General features: G+C 37.4%; 2 protein-coding genes across 2 annotated transcripts in view; one reads left to right on the forward strand and one right to left on the reverse strand.

Annotated features, from left to right (window-relative positions):
* Nucleotides 1-843: 843 nt before the first annotated feature.
* Nucleotides 844-6,320, forward strand: LOC107689006 (trans-2-enoyl-CoA reductase, mitochondrial). The gene is made up of 10 exons (XM_016486877.1): nt 844-854; nt 1,629-1,703; nt 1,781-1,878; nt 2,782-2,913; nt 3,006-3,149; nt 3,221-3,323; nt 3,597-3,668; nt 5,764-5,824; nt 5,967-6,039; nt 6,157-6,320. The coding sequence occupies exons 1-10, from the start codon at nt 844-846 to the stop codon at nt 6,318-6,320; spliced, it is 933 nt and encodes a 310-aa protein (XP_016342363.1).
* Nucleotides 6,321-8,197: 1,877 nt separating this feature from the next.
* Nucleotides 8,198-17,583, reverse strand: part of LOC107688972 (acid sphingomyelinase-like phosphodiesterase 3b) — a 13,562-nt gene continuing 4,176 nt past the window's right edge. Inside the window, exons 3-8 of the mRNA XM_016486824.1 lie at nt 15,514-15,611; nt 15,289-15,432; nt 14,963-15,132; nt 14,679-14,859; nt 10,070-10,192; nt 8,198-8,785 (exon numbers count right to left, since the gene is read on the reverse strand). Of these exons, the coding sequence (XP_016342310.1) occupies nt 8,412-8,785; nt 10,070-10,192; nt 14,679-14,859; nt 14,963-15,132; nt 15,289-15,432; nt 15,514-15,611 (1,090 nt within the window). The 3' untranslated portion in view covers nt 8,198-8,411. The remainder of the gene's footprint in view (nt 8,786-10,069; nt 10,193-14,678; nt 14,860-14,962; nt 15,133-15,288; nt 15,433-15,513; nt 15,612-17,583) is intronic.

Below are 17,583 nucleotides of genomic sequence, written 5' to 3' on the forward strand. Positions count from 1 at the left end.
AATTGCCAGTTTTGCAATAGACTGTCCTGATCACCAGGGACCAAATGAATGTTAAACCGCTGACCTGGCTCTCTCAACCAGCGTCTCCTTTTACATGTGTCCAAATCTGTCACTAGTGATCTGCGGTTGTCTTCAAACAGCACACTCTATTAGACATGAAAGTACATAATCACACTTTTATCTCTAAACTTCAGTCTACAGTCAAATCTCAGCTCAATGTTTGCTATCTTGTCTTAAATGCTGCTGATCTGTGTGTCTGCTAGCAATATATTTTGTTATTAGTCTTTGACAATTGGCCTCAGGGGTTTTCTTGGAGAGAGAAATAAGTTATTCTTTTGAACAAATGTTGCCCATTCCTACGTCGATGGTGAAGACATTGGCTCCTTTCTCTAGCTGCCTGTAATGTTTGGAATGTATTTAACAGCCTTTTACTCCCATTTTACAGGAGGAGCTGAAAGACTTTAAGACTTATTTAATATACATATATATATACATACTGTTTATGTAAACCTATTATTAGCCTTTATGCATAGTATTTATTTATAGCAATGTGTTTTGCATCTTCTCCACGATGTAAAAGAGACTCAGGCTCCTACCTCAAGTATCTCAGAATTATTTCCTAAAATACCTCAACCATCATGTGCCAGAATCGGCTGATACGGATGAAACTGAGTTGTGTGTGTTTGTGTTTTATTGCACTGATTTTGTTATATTGTGGAGCATTGTTTTTTTTTCTCTGTCTGTGCTGAAGACTGCACTGCACTCGGCCTCATACAGATTTACGTTTAATTTTTCAGTCGCTATTTGACCTATAAATGCCTTTTACTTCACCAGTGTTGAATCATGACTCTGAAGTATGTCAGATTACTCAAGGAGTGTGAGGAAGACATGATTTGTGACATGAATTATATTATTTTATTCTAGTTCCATACCATCATAATCATTGTAATTATTGACTTTTCGAGATTTGATCAAACGGGAATGTATATCCTATCGAGAATGTTGTGGTTGCCTCTTACATAAGCTGGAAACACGATATCTAATCCATTCCTTTATGCAATAATATTTAAGCTCCTGTATTTAATAAAAGAAGGAATCGTAAAAAGTTTTGCACCATTTAGACGTGTTCATGCTGTTTTTGACTATCCCGTTGATCCTGGGAGTCACTTCTTGAACATTTGAATGTAATGTGAAGTTTTCAATGGTTTTTCATTTAATAAATTTAGTGGAATATAAGAAAAAGACTGGCTATGACTTCTTTTCTCAATGTTTTATTTATGGGTAAATTCCCAGCCCTAAAACTGCCATGAAAGCTAATCATTAAAGTTATGGAAATCTCTATAGTCAGCATAATTAGTTTTTTGTCAGTACAATCTCTATAAAAAGCTACATGTATTCTGATTTAACAGCTACATTTACTCTGATGTTCCTCTCTCAGCGTCTAGCGAACAAGCAGAACTAGAAAAAAACAATATTAGTGAGTGTATATTGCCAACTTGATGGTAAATTTACGAATCCAACTCTAGCACAGCGTCACCTCATGAATATCAATTACGCAATGTGATGTTCCGCCTCGTAAGTGGGCGTTGGTCAAGCTGTCCAATGAACGATTTTTAGGTTAAAAACAGCTACTCTGTGTCTGCAGTCAAAGACAGCACTGCACTTCTCTACAGAAACCACGGGGAGCCCTCACAAGTTGTCCAATAAGCATGTCATAACCACAGATAATAACATGCTGACAGTTTTATAAAGTTAACTGCGTTTCCTGCATGATTGACAGGTTGGAGTCAATGCACCTGCCCCAAATGGGACCTGAAAGTGTCCTGGTGAAAATGTTGGCGGCTCCCATCAACCCCTCTGATTTAAATATGCTTCAAGGCAAGAGCAAAGCATTTATGACCCTGGATCACAAAACCAGTCATAAGTGTCAATTTTTCGAAATTGAGATTTATACAGCATCTGAAAAACTGAATAAATAAGCTTTCCATTGATGTATGGTTTGTTAGGATCTGACAATATTTGGCCGAGATACAACTATTTGAAAATCTGAGGGTGCAAAAAAAATCTAAATATTGAGCAAATCGCCTTTAAAGTTATCCAAATGAAGTTCTTAGCAATGCATATTACTAATCAAAAATTAAGTTTTAATATATTTACAGTAGGAAATTTACAAAATATCTTCATGGAACATGATCTTTACATAATATCCTAATGATTTTTGGCATAAAAGAAAAATCTATAATTTTGACCCATACAGTGTATTTTTGGCTGTTGCTACAAATATACCCCAGCGACTTACTGCTTTTGTGCTCCAGAGTCACATTTAATAAATTGAATAAATAAAGCTTTACCTATGCATCGACTCGTAGTGGTCAAATGCAAGAAAAAAGCACGCAAATTTCTCCTCAAAGTCAAATTAAAAAAAAAAAAATTATATATATATATATCTTTGCTTAAGGAAAGTAAAGGCTGTTTTGACATTTATGCATTGTGATATTATTTACGTGTCTGGATGATTGTGCTGTTGTTGTTTTTTTAGTTAATTTCAGCAACAACAAATGCTACCATGGTTTTATATAATTAAAAAATTAATGCATTTTTAAAAATAATTTTATTAAAATCTTTTTCAATTACAATTATGAGAACGAGATGTTTTTGCATTGCATGTTGAGAATTGAGTGGGAAATGTCATATTTCTTTCTGTTAAACCAGGAAACTTTGAATTGAATGTAACTATCTCTCAACTATGATTTTGCATATTCACTCACTGTCATGTAACAGGCACATATGCCATCCTGCCTGAGCTTCCAGCGGTGGGGGGCAATGAGGTCGTGGCCCAGGTCATGGAGGTGGGTGACAAGGTGAAGACACTCAAGCTGGGCGATTGGGTGATTCCAAGAGATGCCGGCATAGGTGAACATTCAGTTTACATTCATAAGGCTGGTATGGTCAATGTGATTATCAGTAGTTCCTAATCTCTAACACCCCTGCATTGATCTGCACAGGAACGTGGAGAACAGCAGCTGTTTTGAAGGCTGATGATCTGGTGACTTTGCCTAAAGACATTCCCGTACTGTCTGCTGCCACTTTGGGAGTCAATCCCTGTACAGCTTTTAGGATGCTCACAGACTTTGAGGAGCTCAAACCAGGTTGGCAGCTCTTAACTCTATCCAAACCAATCATCGTACAACAGAGGTCTTTACTGAACTCTATATTTTAGGAGACACAGTTATCCAGAACGCAGCTAACAGCGGCGTCGGACATGCTGTTATCCGGATTGCTGCTGCTAAGAGCATTCAAACCATCAATGTCATCAGAGACAGGTAAAAATTAACTTATAGGAGTATGATGAACAGATTTGGAGAAATGTAGCATTGCATCACCTGCTCACCAATGGATGCTCTGCAGTGAATGGGTGCCGTCAGAATGAGAGTCCAAACAGCTGATAAAAACATCACAATGATCCACAAGTAATCCACACCACTCCAGTCCATCAGTGAAGTAAAAATCTGTGTGTTTGTTAGAAAGAAATCCATCATTAAGGTGTTTTAACTTTCTGTATTTTGATGGTGTTCGGGGGTTTGCTTTTAACAGTCGTGTCCTCGGCCTAAACTAGCTCTGAATGGAGTTGGAGGAAAGAGCGCCACAGAGCTGTTACGTCATTTACAGTAAGTGGCTACATTACCGAAACAGATAAATGAAGATTAAAAAATGTCCCCATGTCCACCAGCTTCTTTAGTGGCCTTTATTCCAAAAGAGTTTTTCTCATATATGCTTTCCATAGAGATTTAAATAAAGTTATTTTTAAGTAAATAAAGTTCTGAGGGGCCCACTAGGGGGCTCAGCAAAATCCCAAGGGGGCAAAAGTATATATTATATTATATTTAAAAAATGTAACTTAATTAAAATATTTAAACCACAAAATCAAGATGAAATCATGCTTCTTTTTTCCTCTCAATAACTAACATTTTAAATGAAGAATATCCGGTTCTTCTTTTAAAGTCTCAAAATTTCATTCATTTATTATAATCCCAGTTACTGTAAAAATGAATACAAGCAGCTTTGTCATAATTTGTCATACAGCAGAAATACTAAGGAAATATCTTCATCAATATAATAGGAGCCCCTTTAATATTGTGATGGACGTAGAGATGGAATGAAAATTTTATATCACGATTATAGTGACCAAAATTATTATGGTTATCAGCATTATCTTGGCATTGTTAAAATGTGCTGGAAATGTTCAAAAGGTACTGATATACACATTAAAATCATATCAGCAAGTTTTACATTTCAAACCAACACTATGAACTTAGTGTAATAAAATTAACATTTTGACAAAAAAGTTTTAGAAAATGATAAACCTCACATTTCAGCATTTAAACCATTTTTTTTTTCAATAAATTAAAAATGCGATTTCACTTTATTATTTGAACTGTTTAGACTCCACATTACCTTATTTTTCATCAATCAGTTAAAATTGACAACACTGTGTAAAAAGTCAGTCCAAAAGGCAGACAGACTGAAAGAAAATGCAAATTCACTCTCTTGGTCCTCTGTCTTCCACAATGTTTTCACAGAAATAAAAACCTAAGTTGCATGCTTGTCTGCATGAGACTGTTGCTAACTTTGCTTAATGCTGGGCAATATTTAGCGTGGATTTTTCAAATCGTGGTAAACATAGCTTTAATGATAATTAAAGGGGTCATTGGATGCTACATGCACTTTTACAAGTTGTTTGAACTGAAATGTGTGTTGGCAGTGTGTCTACACAACCACCCTATAATGATAAAAATCCACCCAGTGTTTTTTTGTTAATCTACTAAAATCTTTACCCCTTTCTCAAATCGAGCCAATCTCAGATGCTTGTCTGTGTGACGTCATACAGACAGGCCCCTCCCACGATAGTTTGATTGACAGTAGCGTTTCAGCACAGACTGGACTGGTGTCTTACCTTAGCTCCTGAGTGAGCTGTCATCAGTCCGCCATTGTTTCACCGCCGGAGCAGATGTTGACAAGAATGACTCCTAAGCGATTGAGGTGTTCTGTTGTTGGATGTAATAATGAACTTAGCAGTCGTCATTTACTCCCGACATCTGAGTCGCTGAAGACGCAGTGGATTATGTTTGTTTTTGAAGAGAATGCGCCCCCGATCTACATAAATGCGTCTATGTTCGCACGAATCATTCATGATCCAGCCTCATCTACAGAAGTAAGTGAGTATAAGGTTTTTAATGAATCTTTGCAAATAGCCTTTCCTAATAATGTGCTAATTAGCAAGTTTCACGATGAATGCAGCTAAAGTAAACAGTCCCTCAGAGAGCGGCTCGGAAGAGAGGGGCGGGGTCAGCAGAGCTCATTAACATTTAAAGGAAAATGCTACAAAACGGCTCGCTCTGAAAAGAGCTGTTTTTGACAGGGTAAAAAAGGTGTTTTTTACACTACCATTGAGAAATTTTAACCAAACTATGTTACAGACTTTTCATTAAGACCCTAAAGAATCATATCAACTTGTGGAAAATGGGCATCCGATGACCCCTTTAAAATGTGAAACTGTCCAATTTTACCTTGGTTTATCATGAAAACTGGTAACCGTTTCATCCCTAGTTGGAAGGAGGCCTCCGTATCAACCGCTGTTCTAAAGCATGAACCAAACAAGTCAGCGGAACAACATTACAAACTTTGATTTGATCCGATAGGACCCTTGATAAGCATTATGAATGAGGTCTGTAAATGAACGAATAAGGTTTCTGTGTTCCTCAGAAGTGGAGGGAGTATGGTGACCTATGGTGGGATGGCCAAACAACCAGTCACTGTTCCAGTGGTGAGTTTAACTCTGTTCTGTCTCATCTGCACCGGATCAGACTTGATATCTGCGGTTTTATAATTATAGTGGAAGATTTATATAGTCATGTTCCTGTCATGTGGTGCACATTGCAATTATAGAAGTCTGATGTGTTCTTTAGAGTGCACTGATCTTCAAAGATGTGAAAATAAGAGGTTTTTGGGTGACCCAATGGAAGAGAGACAACAAACATGGTGAGTGTCTCCAGAAAAAGTTGACATGTTATGTGTTCATTGAAGCTTTCTTAAATCGTGCTGTTGTTTGAGAATCAATAGAGTTTAATCCTTGGCACCTTTGGCCTCTTGTGAGAGATGAAGACGCCTTGCGTAACATGCTGGATGAACTCTGCATCCTCATTCGTGCCGGGAAGCTGTCGGCTCCAGCTTGCACTGAAGTGAGCCTTCAAGACTTCAGAAAGGCCCTGGAGAACGCCATGAAGCCGTATGTGTCCACCAAACAAGTTTTTGTCATGTGACCCCGTTTGAGTGTCTCGCGTGTATTCACGTGTTTGTTAAGATCTACGTAATCTTAATTCAGCTCCAAACACACATACAGTAAATGTGTGACATCAAAGTCCAGTGAGCTTTATCAGCTTCACTGCAGGTTTTGGATTTGATTTTGAATATGTTGACATTTATTATACTTTTGGTATTTATGAGCATCATAAGGATTATCAGTCCATCAGACGTCGGCCATCATTTACAGATAACCGGATAATGTACAGAGACTATGAGTTTGACTACTTGCCAAGAAAGACTGAGCATTTATTTCATCTCAAGCATCTTGGCAGATTATTGTTGCTTTATCACATGGCGTCAAACGTGTAAATCCTCATATGGGGCATTCATATTGAAGGCAGACATTCATGTCATTTATAAAACCCTGTAACAAACTGAATAATGAGAAATTACGACATGTTAAAAAGATAAACAACATTTTGTTAATGATATGAATTAGTACAACAGTAATAAACACATTGGGGTTTGCTAAAACTCATAGTTCTCTTGGCTGGTATTGACAAAAAGTTTCCATTAATTTGCAACTTTAGATGGCTACTGTACTGTATTGTTGGTCATAGTGAGTGTTCCTACCGCTGGATACCCTAATTACTGCTGGACTCTACAACAGTGGCGTTGACATTATGTAGTGTGGAAAAAACTTAACATCATGTTGATAAATGCATTTATATATAAATTGCAGGAGTGTATAATTTATCATCATGAAGATGAATCAAACCACTTTTGACAGTCTTTCATGCAAAATTTAAAAAAAAAAAAATCTTGTTTCTGACGGGGTTAAAAAAAACATTACATGCAACTTTTCATCTCAAAATTAAGATAAAGTCAGAATTCTGAAATATATAAACTCAGAATTGTGAAAGTCAGATTTGTGAAATGAAAAGTCGCAATTACCCTTTTAATCTCAAAGTCTCGCAATTTTGAGATAAAAAAAAATCGTGATTAACTTTTTAATTTTTTATTCTGTGGCAGAAAAAATACAGTTGTGAGATGCAATTCAAATTTTTAAAGGGGTCATATGACGTTGCTAAAAAGAACATTATTTTGTGTATTTGGTGTAATGCAATGTGTTTATGCGGTTTAAGGTTCAAAAAACACATTATTTTCCATATAATGTACAGTATTGTTGCTCCTCTATGCCCCGCCTTTCTGAAACGCATCGATTTTTACAAAGCTCATCGGTCTGAAAAAGCGAGGTGTGCTCTGATTGGCCAGCTATCCAGTGCGTTGTGATTGGCCGAATGCCTCAAGCGTGTGACGGAAATGTTACGCCCCTCACCATACTGTGATGACGTGTCCCAGCAGGACGAGACAAAACCAATAAAACCCATTATAAACGAGGCATTTGTTGCATCAAGTGGGGACATAATTACTGATTATAATGACTTGTACTGTCTTTTTACGCGTTGCGTATCACGCTGCGTAAACATAAAACCATGTCTGCATTTGTGATCGGAGAAATGACAAACAACAAACCTACTCTACACTGCTCAAAACTCGTGTTTGAATCTTTAGTGGCAAAGTATTTAAATATAAAAAACGTACTTACAGGCTGTGAGTCAGAAGCGCCAGACTGTCCTTGCAAAGTTGGAACTGCCCAACTTTATAGAAATGCAATTTTACAGATCTTCTTTATGCACCAAGAGCTTGTAACACAAAAAAAAATGTGAAAATCGCATCATATGACCCCTTTAATGTAATACTGCAGTGTTATTGCAGAGAAGTCATTTCACTCAGATATACAGTATGTCTCAATAAAGAAGAAAAGACAGTTGCAATTTTTTATTTACCTTAATGTCATTCCAAATTTCTGTGGAACACAAAAGATGATGTTTTGAAAAATGTTCGGGACCCCCCAAAAAACATTTTCATTTTGCGCTGAACTAAGAGACAGTTACATAAATATAAAGAAATCATGAAAGATCAAGTTTATGAATGGTACATTAAAAGTTTAAATACTTTAAATACTGGTGAGAACGTCACTGACGCTCATGCACCGGTCTGGAGGGATCACGTGACAATATTGCAGAAATGCTGCTGTTCTGTGATCAGCTCAAACACAGCAGGCTCAGCATCAGTGACAGCAGCAGAGTAAACAGCACTGGAGCAGTGGACGAGCCTCCCTCCTTCACCACGCACTTCTCATAGGCCTCAAAGTCCACTTCTCTCATCGCGCACACGTGATCGACGCGGCAGTCAGCGTGGCACTCCGTCAGGTCATAATTCACAGAGTTAAACTCAAAGTACTTCTGCAGATAACACTTGTCGCTGGTGATCCGCTCCATCACGCGGTGCATGGAGGCGGGAGAGGCATCCGGCACACGAAACGCCTCCGTCAGCCGGTACTCCTTCTTCCAGCGCTCATGCACCTTATTTGCGTATGTCAGGTTCAGATAGTAGGCCAATATATCCTTCAGGAACACAAAGCAGCAAGAAAAGAAATGTGTAAATCAGGGTTATTACAGCAGTATGTACTTTAACATTTTTTAACCCCGATTTGCAACAGTAAGCTTATAATAATTTCAAATTTGAGGTGTCAGGTCCGATTTCGCGGGAAATTGACATAATTCGTCAGTTCGATGTCATTCTGTGTGTAGTTACGTCACGTCGTAAACAGAACGAAGATCTGGCTATTAAAAGTCGCGTGTGGAGCGTTTGTAGCTTGTTCTTACAGTACTTGCTTAGAATTTAAACTTGTCATCTAGATGGCTGCTTTAATCTGTAAAGTTCTAAATGGTAATACCTGTTAACATCTGGGGAACCGGTTTCAAAACCAAGAAACCTCAATCTGTGGAGGGTCTGCAGTCAAAAAAGAAAGCGACAAAAGCCTGTGCTAAAACGAAGGTAAATGAACAACTCTAAGATCTGACTTTTTTTCTGCTGAACAGGCAAGACATTTCAGTGGCTCAATAGGTAGCTATCATTAGAGCACTTGTTTGCTTTATTTAGATAGGTATCAAGTTTATTAATTAATTTATTATTTGTTTTATTATTATTATTACTATTTTATTTAATTTTAGTGAGGTAAATTTCACTTTATCGTCCGGTAGCTATGAGAGAGAGTATACCGTGTGATCTAATCTGACTGAGCAAGCGTTTATAGATATTTTTAGTTACTTGTTGATTTTTTTTTTTTTGGATATGTAAGTATGAAGTATGTGGACGTACAGTGACAGATCTGCTCTGATGTGGTGCTCACAGATTCATCTGCCTACAGGAGCAGTGCCAAAGCACAACCCGCGTTAAAAAAAATAACTCCGTGAATATCTTGCATTTTTATGTTTCAAACATAGATGGCGATAGAGAGGCAAAAGTTACGTGCTGCAGCTTTAATTAAAACTAAAACAATAAAAATGTTATTTGAAATCAAATTAAATATTAAAAAAATTAGCTTATTGTTGAGACACCATTTCTCATTTTTGATTTGATTTGATTTAGTTTAACTTGATGTAAAATAACTAAATCTAATAACTAAATAAAAAATAATAAAAACAGTATAGCTGTATATTACAAAATTTAAACAAAATAAAATTACTAAAACATTAACTAAAATGAAAGTGAAAACAGAAAATAAAATCTAAATCAAAATATTAACAAAAACTATAATAGGCCTCAGTGGTACTAAAACAATGCTGGTGTAAATATGTGTAAAGTTTGCGATATAAATATATATTTCTTCATGTGGATGGATCTTACCTTGATCAAAAGTTTTTTGTGTCATACTCAAAGATGCGAATTCCGGGATTATTTCCACCATCTATGACACCAGGTAATGTTGTTATCCAGGGCGTCACTCCTGGAGTCAGGAACATCGCACTTATGGGAGATCCTGTCAAGGGATATTAACGGCTTCAATTTTACAAACAATTTGTGAAAGTCATCTTCACTCTCAAGAAAAAAAAAACATCACTGGGGCGTTACCCTTTCAAAAGGAAGTAAGGTGCACCATTTAGTTACTAAAATGTACCATTGAAGTACTAATATGCACCTTTTAGGGATAAATAGGATACAAATGTGCACCTTTTGAAAAGGTACAAAAGCTGTCACTGGGGAGGTACCTTTTTGAAAGGTACACTTTTGTGCCTTTTAGGTACTAATGTGTATACTAGCATACTGGCGTAGTGTATATATAGCGTTTTTTTCTGGATGGTTTTGTAGATTGTACCTCCCTGGGCTTGGCTAACCTGGTGGTGTTCTTTGGTGTGGCTGCATTTTGTGAGTGCTGCTTGTCTCGAGTTGTGTAAGGCAATGTTTTTAATATTAATAAATGGCAAACGGCCCCCATGCAATAACGTGACTCGCATTCTCACACCTCAGGCTAGTGATGTTACCTACTCCCAGTGCAGTGAAACTCATATGCCCCTTAGAAATAACTTTGCTCTACTGAACACTCGTTCCAGGCCCGACGTCAAGGGTTGTGTAGGTAACTAGAAAGTTCACCCTATTCTTCTCTTAGTTCAGCGGTGACTTCTATGTATTTCTGAAGAAATGGGTGAATTTACGTGATGTTAATCCAAAGATCCGATTCTCTGAATGAGCATTATAAAGTTTTTTAAATGACAAACACATTCACTTACACATATTTGACAATCAGAATATATCATATAGTTCATGATATAGTTAACAAGTTTGTGAATATTTTGAATAAAACACGAAAAGATAAAACAAAAGTGATAGGCTACATCTGTCATACAGCGCTGTTGTGCCTACATGTCGCATCACTATGGAAATAGTAAGGTGATACGTTCAAGCACCGACCCAGCATTATTTTTTTCTATTTTGTTTTTCACTATACAACAGAACGTGCGCCAGGAGAGCCAGCTGTCAATGTCAATTGTCCTCCATGTGTTTTTCTTCTCGTCACGTTTGATTTCGCGAGTCTCTGTGAGATCTCATCACTGTGAAATCATTCCAATTACAGTCAACAAGTGTGTGGTCTCACGGTCTGGTCTAATCATCTAGTGTGCACTTTCAGAGGATTATAAGGCTAAAAATCAGTTGAAACTCTTCATGTCTGTGGTCTCCCATTGTTTTAAATTCGGTAAAGATTTAAAAATCGTCCAGTGTGTCTCAGGCCTAAACCACATCTCACTAGCAGAGGCGGTGGTCTGTGTAGACAGAGACTGCATATCTAAGTCTTTGATATTGAATAGCCTATAATAAATCAGTAAACTAGGTAAAATAAACCATGTGTATGAGTCCACAGGATTTGTGCTTATTGGTGAAAGTGCAATACCTGAAATGTAAAAATGTACTAACTCATATCTGACTAATTTCAGACATTTAGTCGACTAAAACTTGACTAAACAAAAACAGGAGAAAGTTGACTAAATATGATAACTGAAAAGTACATTTGACACAGGACTAAGACTAAAAATAGCTGACAAAATTAACACTACTGCTTTTGGCATTACAGGAACTGTCCTGCAGTGGGACAGTTATATCTCAGACAGACAACAGTTCATTAGCATTGATAAACACAAATCTTGCTCTGTCACTTTTTCCCGTGAAGTGCCTCAAGGATCTGTTCCTGGTCCACTTCTATTTTTTATCTTTAAGCTTCCTCTGGGTCAGATCATTCGGCGCCATGGTCTTAAATTCTAGAGTTACGCTGATGATACGCAAATTTATTTTACTGCACAGTCCAATTCTGTTTTTCCTCCCTCCTGTTTAACGTCTTGCCTACTAGATCTTAAATTATGGAATATCGATGGCTCGAAACTTTCAGCATTTCAGCTCCTAAGCTGTGGAACAAACTTCCTCAAAACCTCCATGCTGTCTCTTCACTCCAGACCTTTAAAGTGCCCCTATTATGCCATTTTAACGGTTCCTATTATTGTTTTGGGAGTCTCTTACAATAGGATTACATGCATGCAAGGTCAAAAAACGCTTTAGTTTTCTCAAAATATGCATTTAATATCACCTCATTTTCCAGCGATTCTCAAACGATTCGTTCGAAGCAGTTCAAAGATTCAGTCTCTCTAAACCCCTCCTTTCCGTGAGCCTGCTCTGCTCTGATTGGTCAGATGGCCTAGTCTGTTGTGATTGGTCTACGGCGTACAGCGCGTGTCGGAAACGATACGCCTATTTCAATAGTTCTGTATTTTGAACGCTCTATAGAAAATATAAACATCTATTATTTATCATACTTACAGGTTGTGATTCAGTGGAGCAGCTGGTCCAAATAAACAGGATACTGATACAGCAAGCGTTTTGTGAATCCCGCGTTGAACTCCCCGAGATTAGAGAAGCAGTCGTCAGTAGAATGACGTGTTTAACACAGCACCACAAATGTGTTTCACTTTACTTTTCGTGTTGAGAAGGATATCCCAGCTATTGTTCCACAGAGCTATGGAGGTCAGAATACAGCTTTTTACAAATATTGTTACATTATATTTTAATGGTATTACTTGTAATTTAATATTGTTGTAATTTGCAGAGTCTATGCTTTACCTGGATGGAAAGAGGCACTTTGATGAGACCATGAGGAGCCAAGGTTGAGCATCTGGGATGTGCTGATAGGATGAGATTCCTGCCAAAGCTGCGATGATGGTCACCGCTGTAGTTACATGAGAGTGTATGTGTGGATTCGACTATTATTTTTTTTTAGTTCCGTTCATTTTATATTCACAATATATTTTATTGTTCACTGCATTTTATATAAATCTAAAATATGATTTTTTCACAATTGTAAACTTACAGTGGGAGAGGAGCATTTAGTGAAATGGTTTTGCAGCTTGATTGTGGCAATTTTAAACCTATTTAGTCATTAATGTGCCCCTATTATGCCATTTTTACGGTTCCTAATATTGTTTTGGGAGTCTCCTACAATAGGATTATATGCATGCAAGGTCAAAAAACGCTTTAGTTTTCTCAAAATATGCATTTAATATCACCTCATTTTCCAGCGATTCTCAAACGATTCATTTGAAGCAGTTCAAAGATTCAGTCTCTCTAAACCCCTCCTTTCCGTGAGCCTGCTCTGCTCTGATTGGTCAGATGGCCTAGTCTGTTGTGATTGGTCTACGGCGTACAGCGCGTGTCGGAAACGATACGCCTATTTCAATAGTTCTGTATTTTGAACGCTCTATAGAAAATATAAACATCTATTATTTATCATACTTACAGGTTGTGATTCAGTGGAGCAGCTGGTCCAAATAAACAGGATACTGATACAGCAAGCGTTTTGTGAATCCCGCGTTGAACTCCCCGAGATTAGAGAAGCAGTCGTCAGTAGAATGACGTGTTTGTGGGCGGGGTCAAGTTGTTTGCGGCCGGCCAACATAGAACATAGGCGTGCATTATGCAAATGTGTTACCCCGTGACGTGTAGCCGTCACGGAAGTGGGATTCGAATTACTAACGACTCGTTTCAGCTGTTCAGAGTCGATTCTTTATTTTGGGAGACAATAACTTTATTTATCGTGCACGTTCAGCTTTACAACTTTGCAGATCGTTTACATTCACATACAGCTACATTACACACTGCATTAAAGGCAATATTGGAAATGCCATAATAGGGGCACATTAAAACTGATCTCAAATTTAAATCTTATTTACAATATGTTTTGTTAATTGGTTGTCTGTCTCAATTTCCAGTTCCATGCTTGCTTTTGTTACTTATCTTATATATTATATGATCTCTGTCTGCTCTATTTGCTTAATCATGTGACTATATATTTGTATATATTTGTGTTCATTATCTATCAACTTTATGTAAAGCGTCCTTGGGTTCTCTAAAAGGCGCTATGTAAATAATGCATTATTATTATTATTATTATACTTTAGGTAGTATTATGAACCTTTAAGTTACCAATATGCACCATTTAGGTACAAAGGTGTACTGTCCCAGTGACAGCTTTTGTACCTTGTTTTCTGAGATTGTGGTAAATCTTTGAGAAATACATTACATGGCTAAAATAAATCACTTCAGTGTTATTTTATTATCTCTGAGATCCTATAGCATTTATTTATATTTTGAAATAGTTTTTATTTTAATATTTTCTGTTTTCATTTTAAATAATTTATTATTTAATAATTTGAGAAATATTGTTGTGTATTTTTGTCATTTTTTATTATACTACAATAATTATTTTATTTCAGTTTTAGTTCAATACATCAAGTTACTAAATGAAAAGTTTAAATGTTGCCTTGACAACTAGCTGAAATAAAATAAGTTGACTACAATAACCCTTCTAATGAATAATGAAAGTTTAATGAATAATTAAGTTTTTCCCAGTTTTATAATTTAAAGGGTAATTCTAATTCCAAAAGATGCACAAAATGTGACACAATAAGTAACACAATTGAAAGTACCTTTAGAGCTGTAGAACATGCGGAAGCTGTCAGTGTGATGATGACCGAAGAACTGGCCCTGTATAACAGCGCTGTGCTTCTGTATGAGATCTATATAGCGTTTATTAAACTCTTTTCTGAACCAGGCTTTATCTCGCTTCTTCTCAAAAAACCCTGGAGGGACGTGGCCAATAATGTAAACCTGGGTAAGACAGAACAAAGGCTCTTTATGTGCAATAATGACACACATATATGGATAAACTGACAAAACTGGTTTAGCTTCCTCGCTGCAAGATACAACTAACCTTCTCATTATTTTTAGCTGCGTCCTGAAGCACTTTATCGGCCCAACTCAACTGGTCTGCAGGGTCTTTGATATTCTCTGTGAGTTTGTTCTGATCGTAATAGAGGTTCGTATTTAGGACCACAACTCTGAAGCCAGTTTGATTCAATAACTTTTCTGTGTAATATCCACCTGTAAAAGACATTAACAATGAAAGTTATATAATATAATAAATTTATTTTATAATGTAGTATAATCTGTAATATTTTTCTTCAACCAACATTTTTCTTTCTTCTTCCTTATTGTCTTTGTGTCAGTGTATTAATGATGAGCTGCTGTAGTTTATACCTATTTTAAAGGTTTCTTTTGACACAGCATGTAGCCAGTCATGCCACAGGTTTGTGGTTTGTTCATAAATGTTGTTTTTTTCTGGGGGCATTTGGTTCTTTGGATGGTAGTCATGATTTCCCATTGCAGAATACACCTTGGTGTCTAAAGACATAAGAAATGTGCAATGAATTTCATAGACAAACAAAACAAACTAGTAGTTAGTAGGCCATATAAAACACATACTAGGAAAAGTGGATTTTATGATGTGGGTGAGATTGCTGATTATACGCAGGACAGGTTCGACTCCCAACTGCTCATCGGGCACATGAGGCGTATCATCTCTGTGAAAAAGAGTTTAATTATAAGAAAGATTTCAAAAGGGCTTTCTTTCACTATTTTTTTATGAATACACATTTTATATTTGCTTCCAAAAGTTTTAGATTGAAAAGTTTAAAAGATTATAAAAGTTATAAATTCAGTCAGGTGTGTCCAAACTTTTGATTAGCAGTACGAGTACGAGTATTATTGTAGGCCAAAACCTGGAAGCGAGTTAGCATTTTAGCACTTCTGGTTCCATCGTCACTGAGGCTTTTTTCACAATGGATTTTTGGTTAAAGGTGCAGTAAGCAATTTTTGAAAAACGCTGTTGAAAAGTGGATCGGACTGAGCACCAAAACACACTTTTGGCCAATCAGCAGTAAGGGGCGTGTCCACTCATAATGGGGGAGGAGAAAGAGCACAGTGCACAAGATGGGCATTAGCAGAATGACTATAGAAAGAGAGAGATGGCAGAGAAAAGGTCAGGGGAATATAATTTTAGAAAGCAGGGTTACAGCCAGGCTAAGGACTAGTGGCCAACCGATATATCGCCAAGGCCCATATATCAGCCGATATCTGCCATTTTTCAAATATCGACATCGGCTGATAAGTTTTCCTGTCTCACAACTAGGGCTGCACGATTAATCAAAATTAAATCGGAAAGGCGATAAATCGCGATTAGGCAGAAGATGCAATTGTCATGCGTATCTTTCAGTAAAGCATGGTTCTGTGATCAGTAGTAAATCTCCATCCGAAGGCCAGAGGGCGCTCTTGCATGGAAACTCCAAATACACCCCGCAGAAGAAACCCAGGAAATCCTGAATAAACAGAAGATTTAACTGCTTTCATTGATTCAACATGACTAATAAACACACGACTACAACAATATATGGTTTATCTGAGTTTGTCTTTTTATAATGTTTATTATAATAAAATATATAATAATGCAATGCTAATCGGCATATCCTTTATCACTGCTTAGAATACTATGAAATATGTTGCGTGCCTTATTCTGTGTAAGAAGCCACATCATCTCACAGAAGGATTTACTTCAAACACTCGACTGACGTTATGAAGTGAGTTTGGAGTAAAACGTTATTAAATGTGGTATTTTCACTTGCTTTCAGGTGGAGCAGCATTTACTACACAGAGCCGTATTCACTGACAAGCTAGGCAAATAATCATCATAATCGCAGAACGATTTCGCGATTATATCGTCTGCGATTATGAACACGATTTTGCGTAGCTTGTTCAGTGAACTATGGCTCTGTGTAGTAAATGCTGCTCCACCTGAAAGCACGTGATGGAGATTTACTAAAGAACCGGGTTTACTGACAAGATGTGCATGACAATTGCATTCGATTAATCATGCAGCCCTACTCACAACACAGCCATCAACACCTCGCTCCCCCCTATTGCTTCTCAGCCTGCACTTAAGATCTGTGGAGATGATGTACGCAGAATATAAGGAAAGTCAAAGGCTCAGACGGTGTCTCTCCAGCCTGCCTTAAAGCCTGTGCTGTCCAGCTGTCATCCTTCTTCACACTGATCTTCAACAGATCACTGGAGCTGTGAAGTCCCCTCCTGCTTCAAATGCTCCACCTTTATCCCTGTACCCAAGAAACCAAAAATCTGCCTGTTGTGTTTGGCGCTGCCACGCTAGTGTTACTGGGAAAGATGAGACGTATTCAGTGACGTAAGACCTGGCTCTGTGGTGGCTCTCTAGCCCATGGAAAGGCAAACTGGTTCTTAGAAGGCTGTCCAGTTGAACGAACTCCGAACCGGCAATAGCGCTGGCTCTAAACTAGCACCCGGTTCATGCTGGTGGAAAAGGGGTATCAGTGAACAGTTCCTAAAAGAACCATTTTGAAGAACATTTTAAAAATCTAAAGAAACATTTTTCCACTAATGAACCTTTTCTTCATTTGAAAGGTTCCATGAATGTTCAAGGGTCTTCGTGGAACCATCCATGCCATGCTATTTTTAAGAGTGCAC

The sequence above is a fragment of the Sinocyclocheilus anshuiensis genome, unplaced genomic scaffold, assembly GCF_001515605.1.
Source record: "Sinocyclocheilus anshuiensis isolate Anshui unplaced genomic scaffold, SAMN03320099.WGS_v1.1 scaffold181, whole genome shotgun sequence".
NCBI classification, from domain to species: Eukaryota; Metazoa; Chordata; class Actinopteri; order Cypriniformes; family Cyprinidae; genus Sinocyclocheilus; species Sinocyclocheilus anshuiensis.

What these genes read in the sequence shown, in the direction of transcription:
- LOC107689006 (XM_016486877.1), top strand. An exon ending in TGATTTAAATATGCTTCAAG is followed by an intron (nt 1,879 to 2,781) that starts GCAAGAGCAAAG and finishes GTCATGTAACAG; the next exon opens with GCACATATGCCATCCTGCCT. An exon ending in GAGCTGTTACGTCATTTACA is followed by an intron (nt 3,669 to 5,763) that starts GTAAGTGGCTAC and finishes TGTGTTCCTCAG; the next exon opens with AAGTGGAGGGAGTATGGTGA.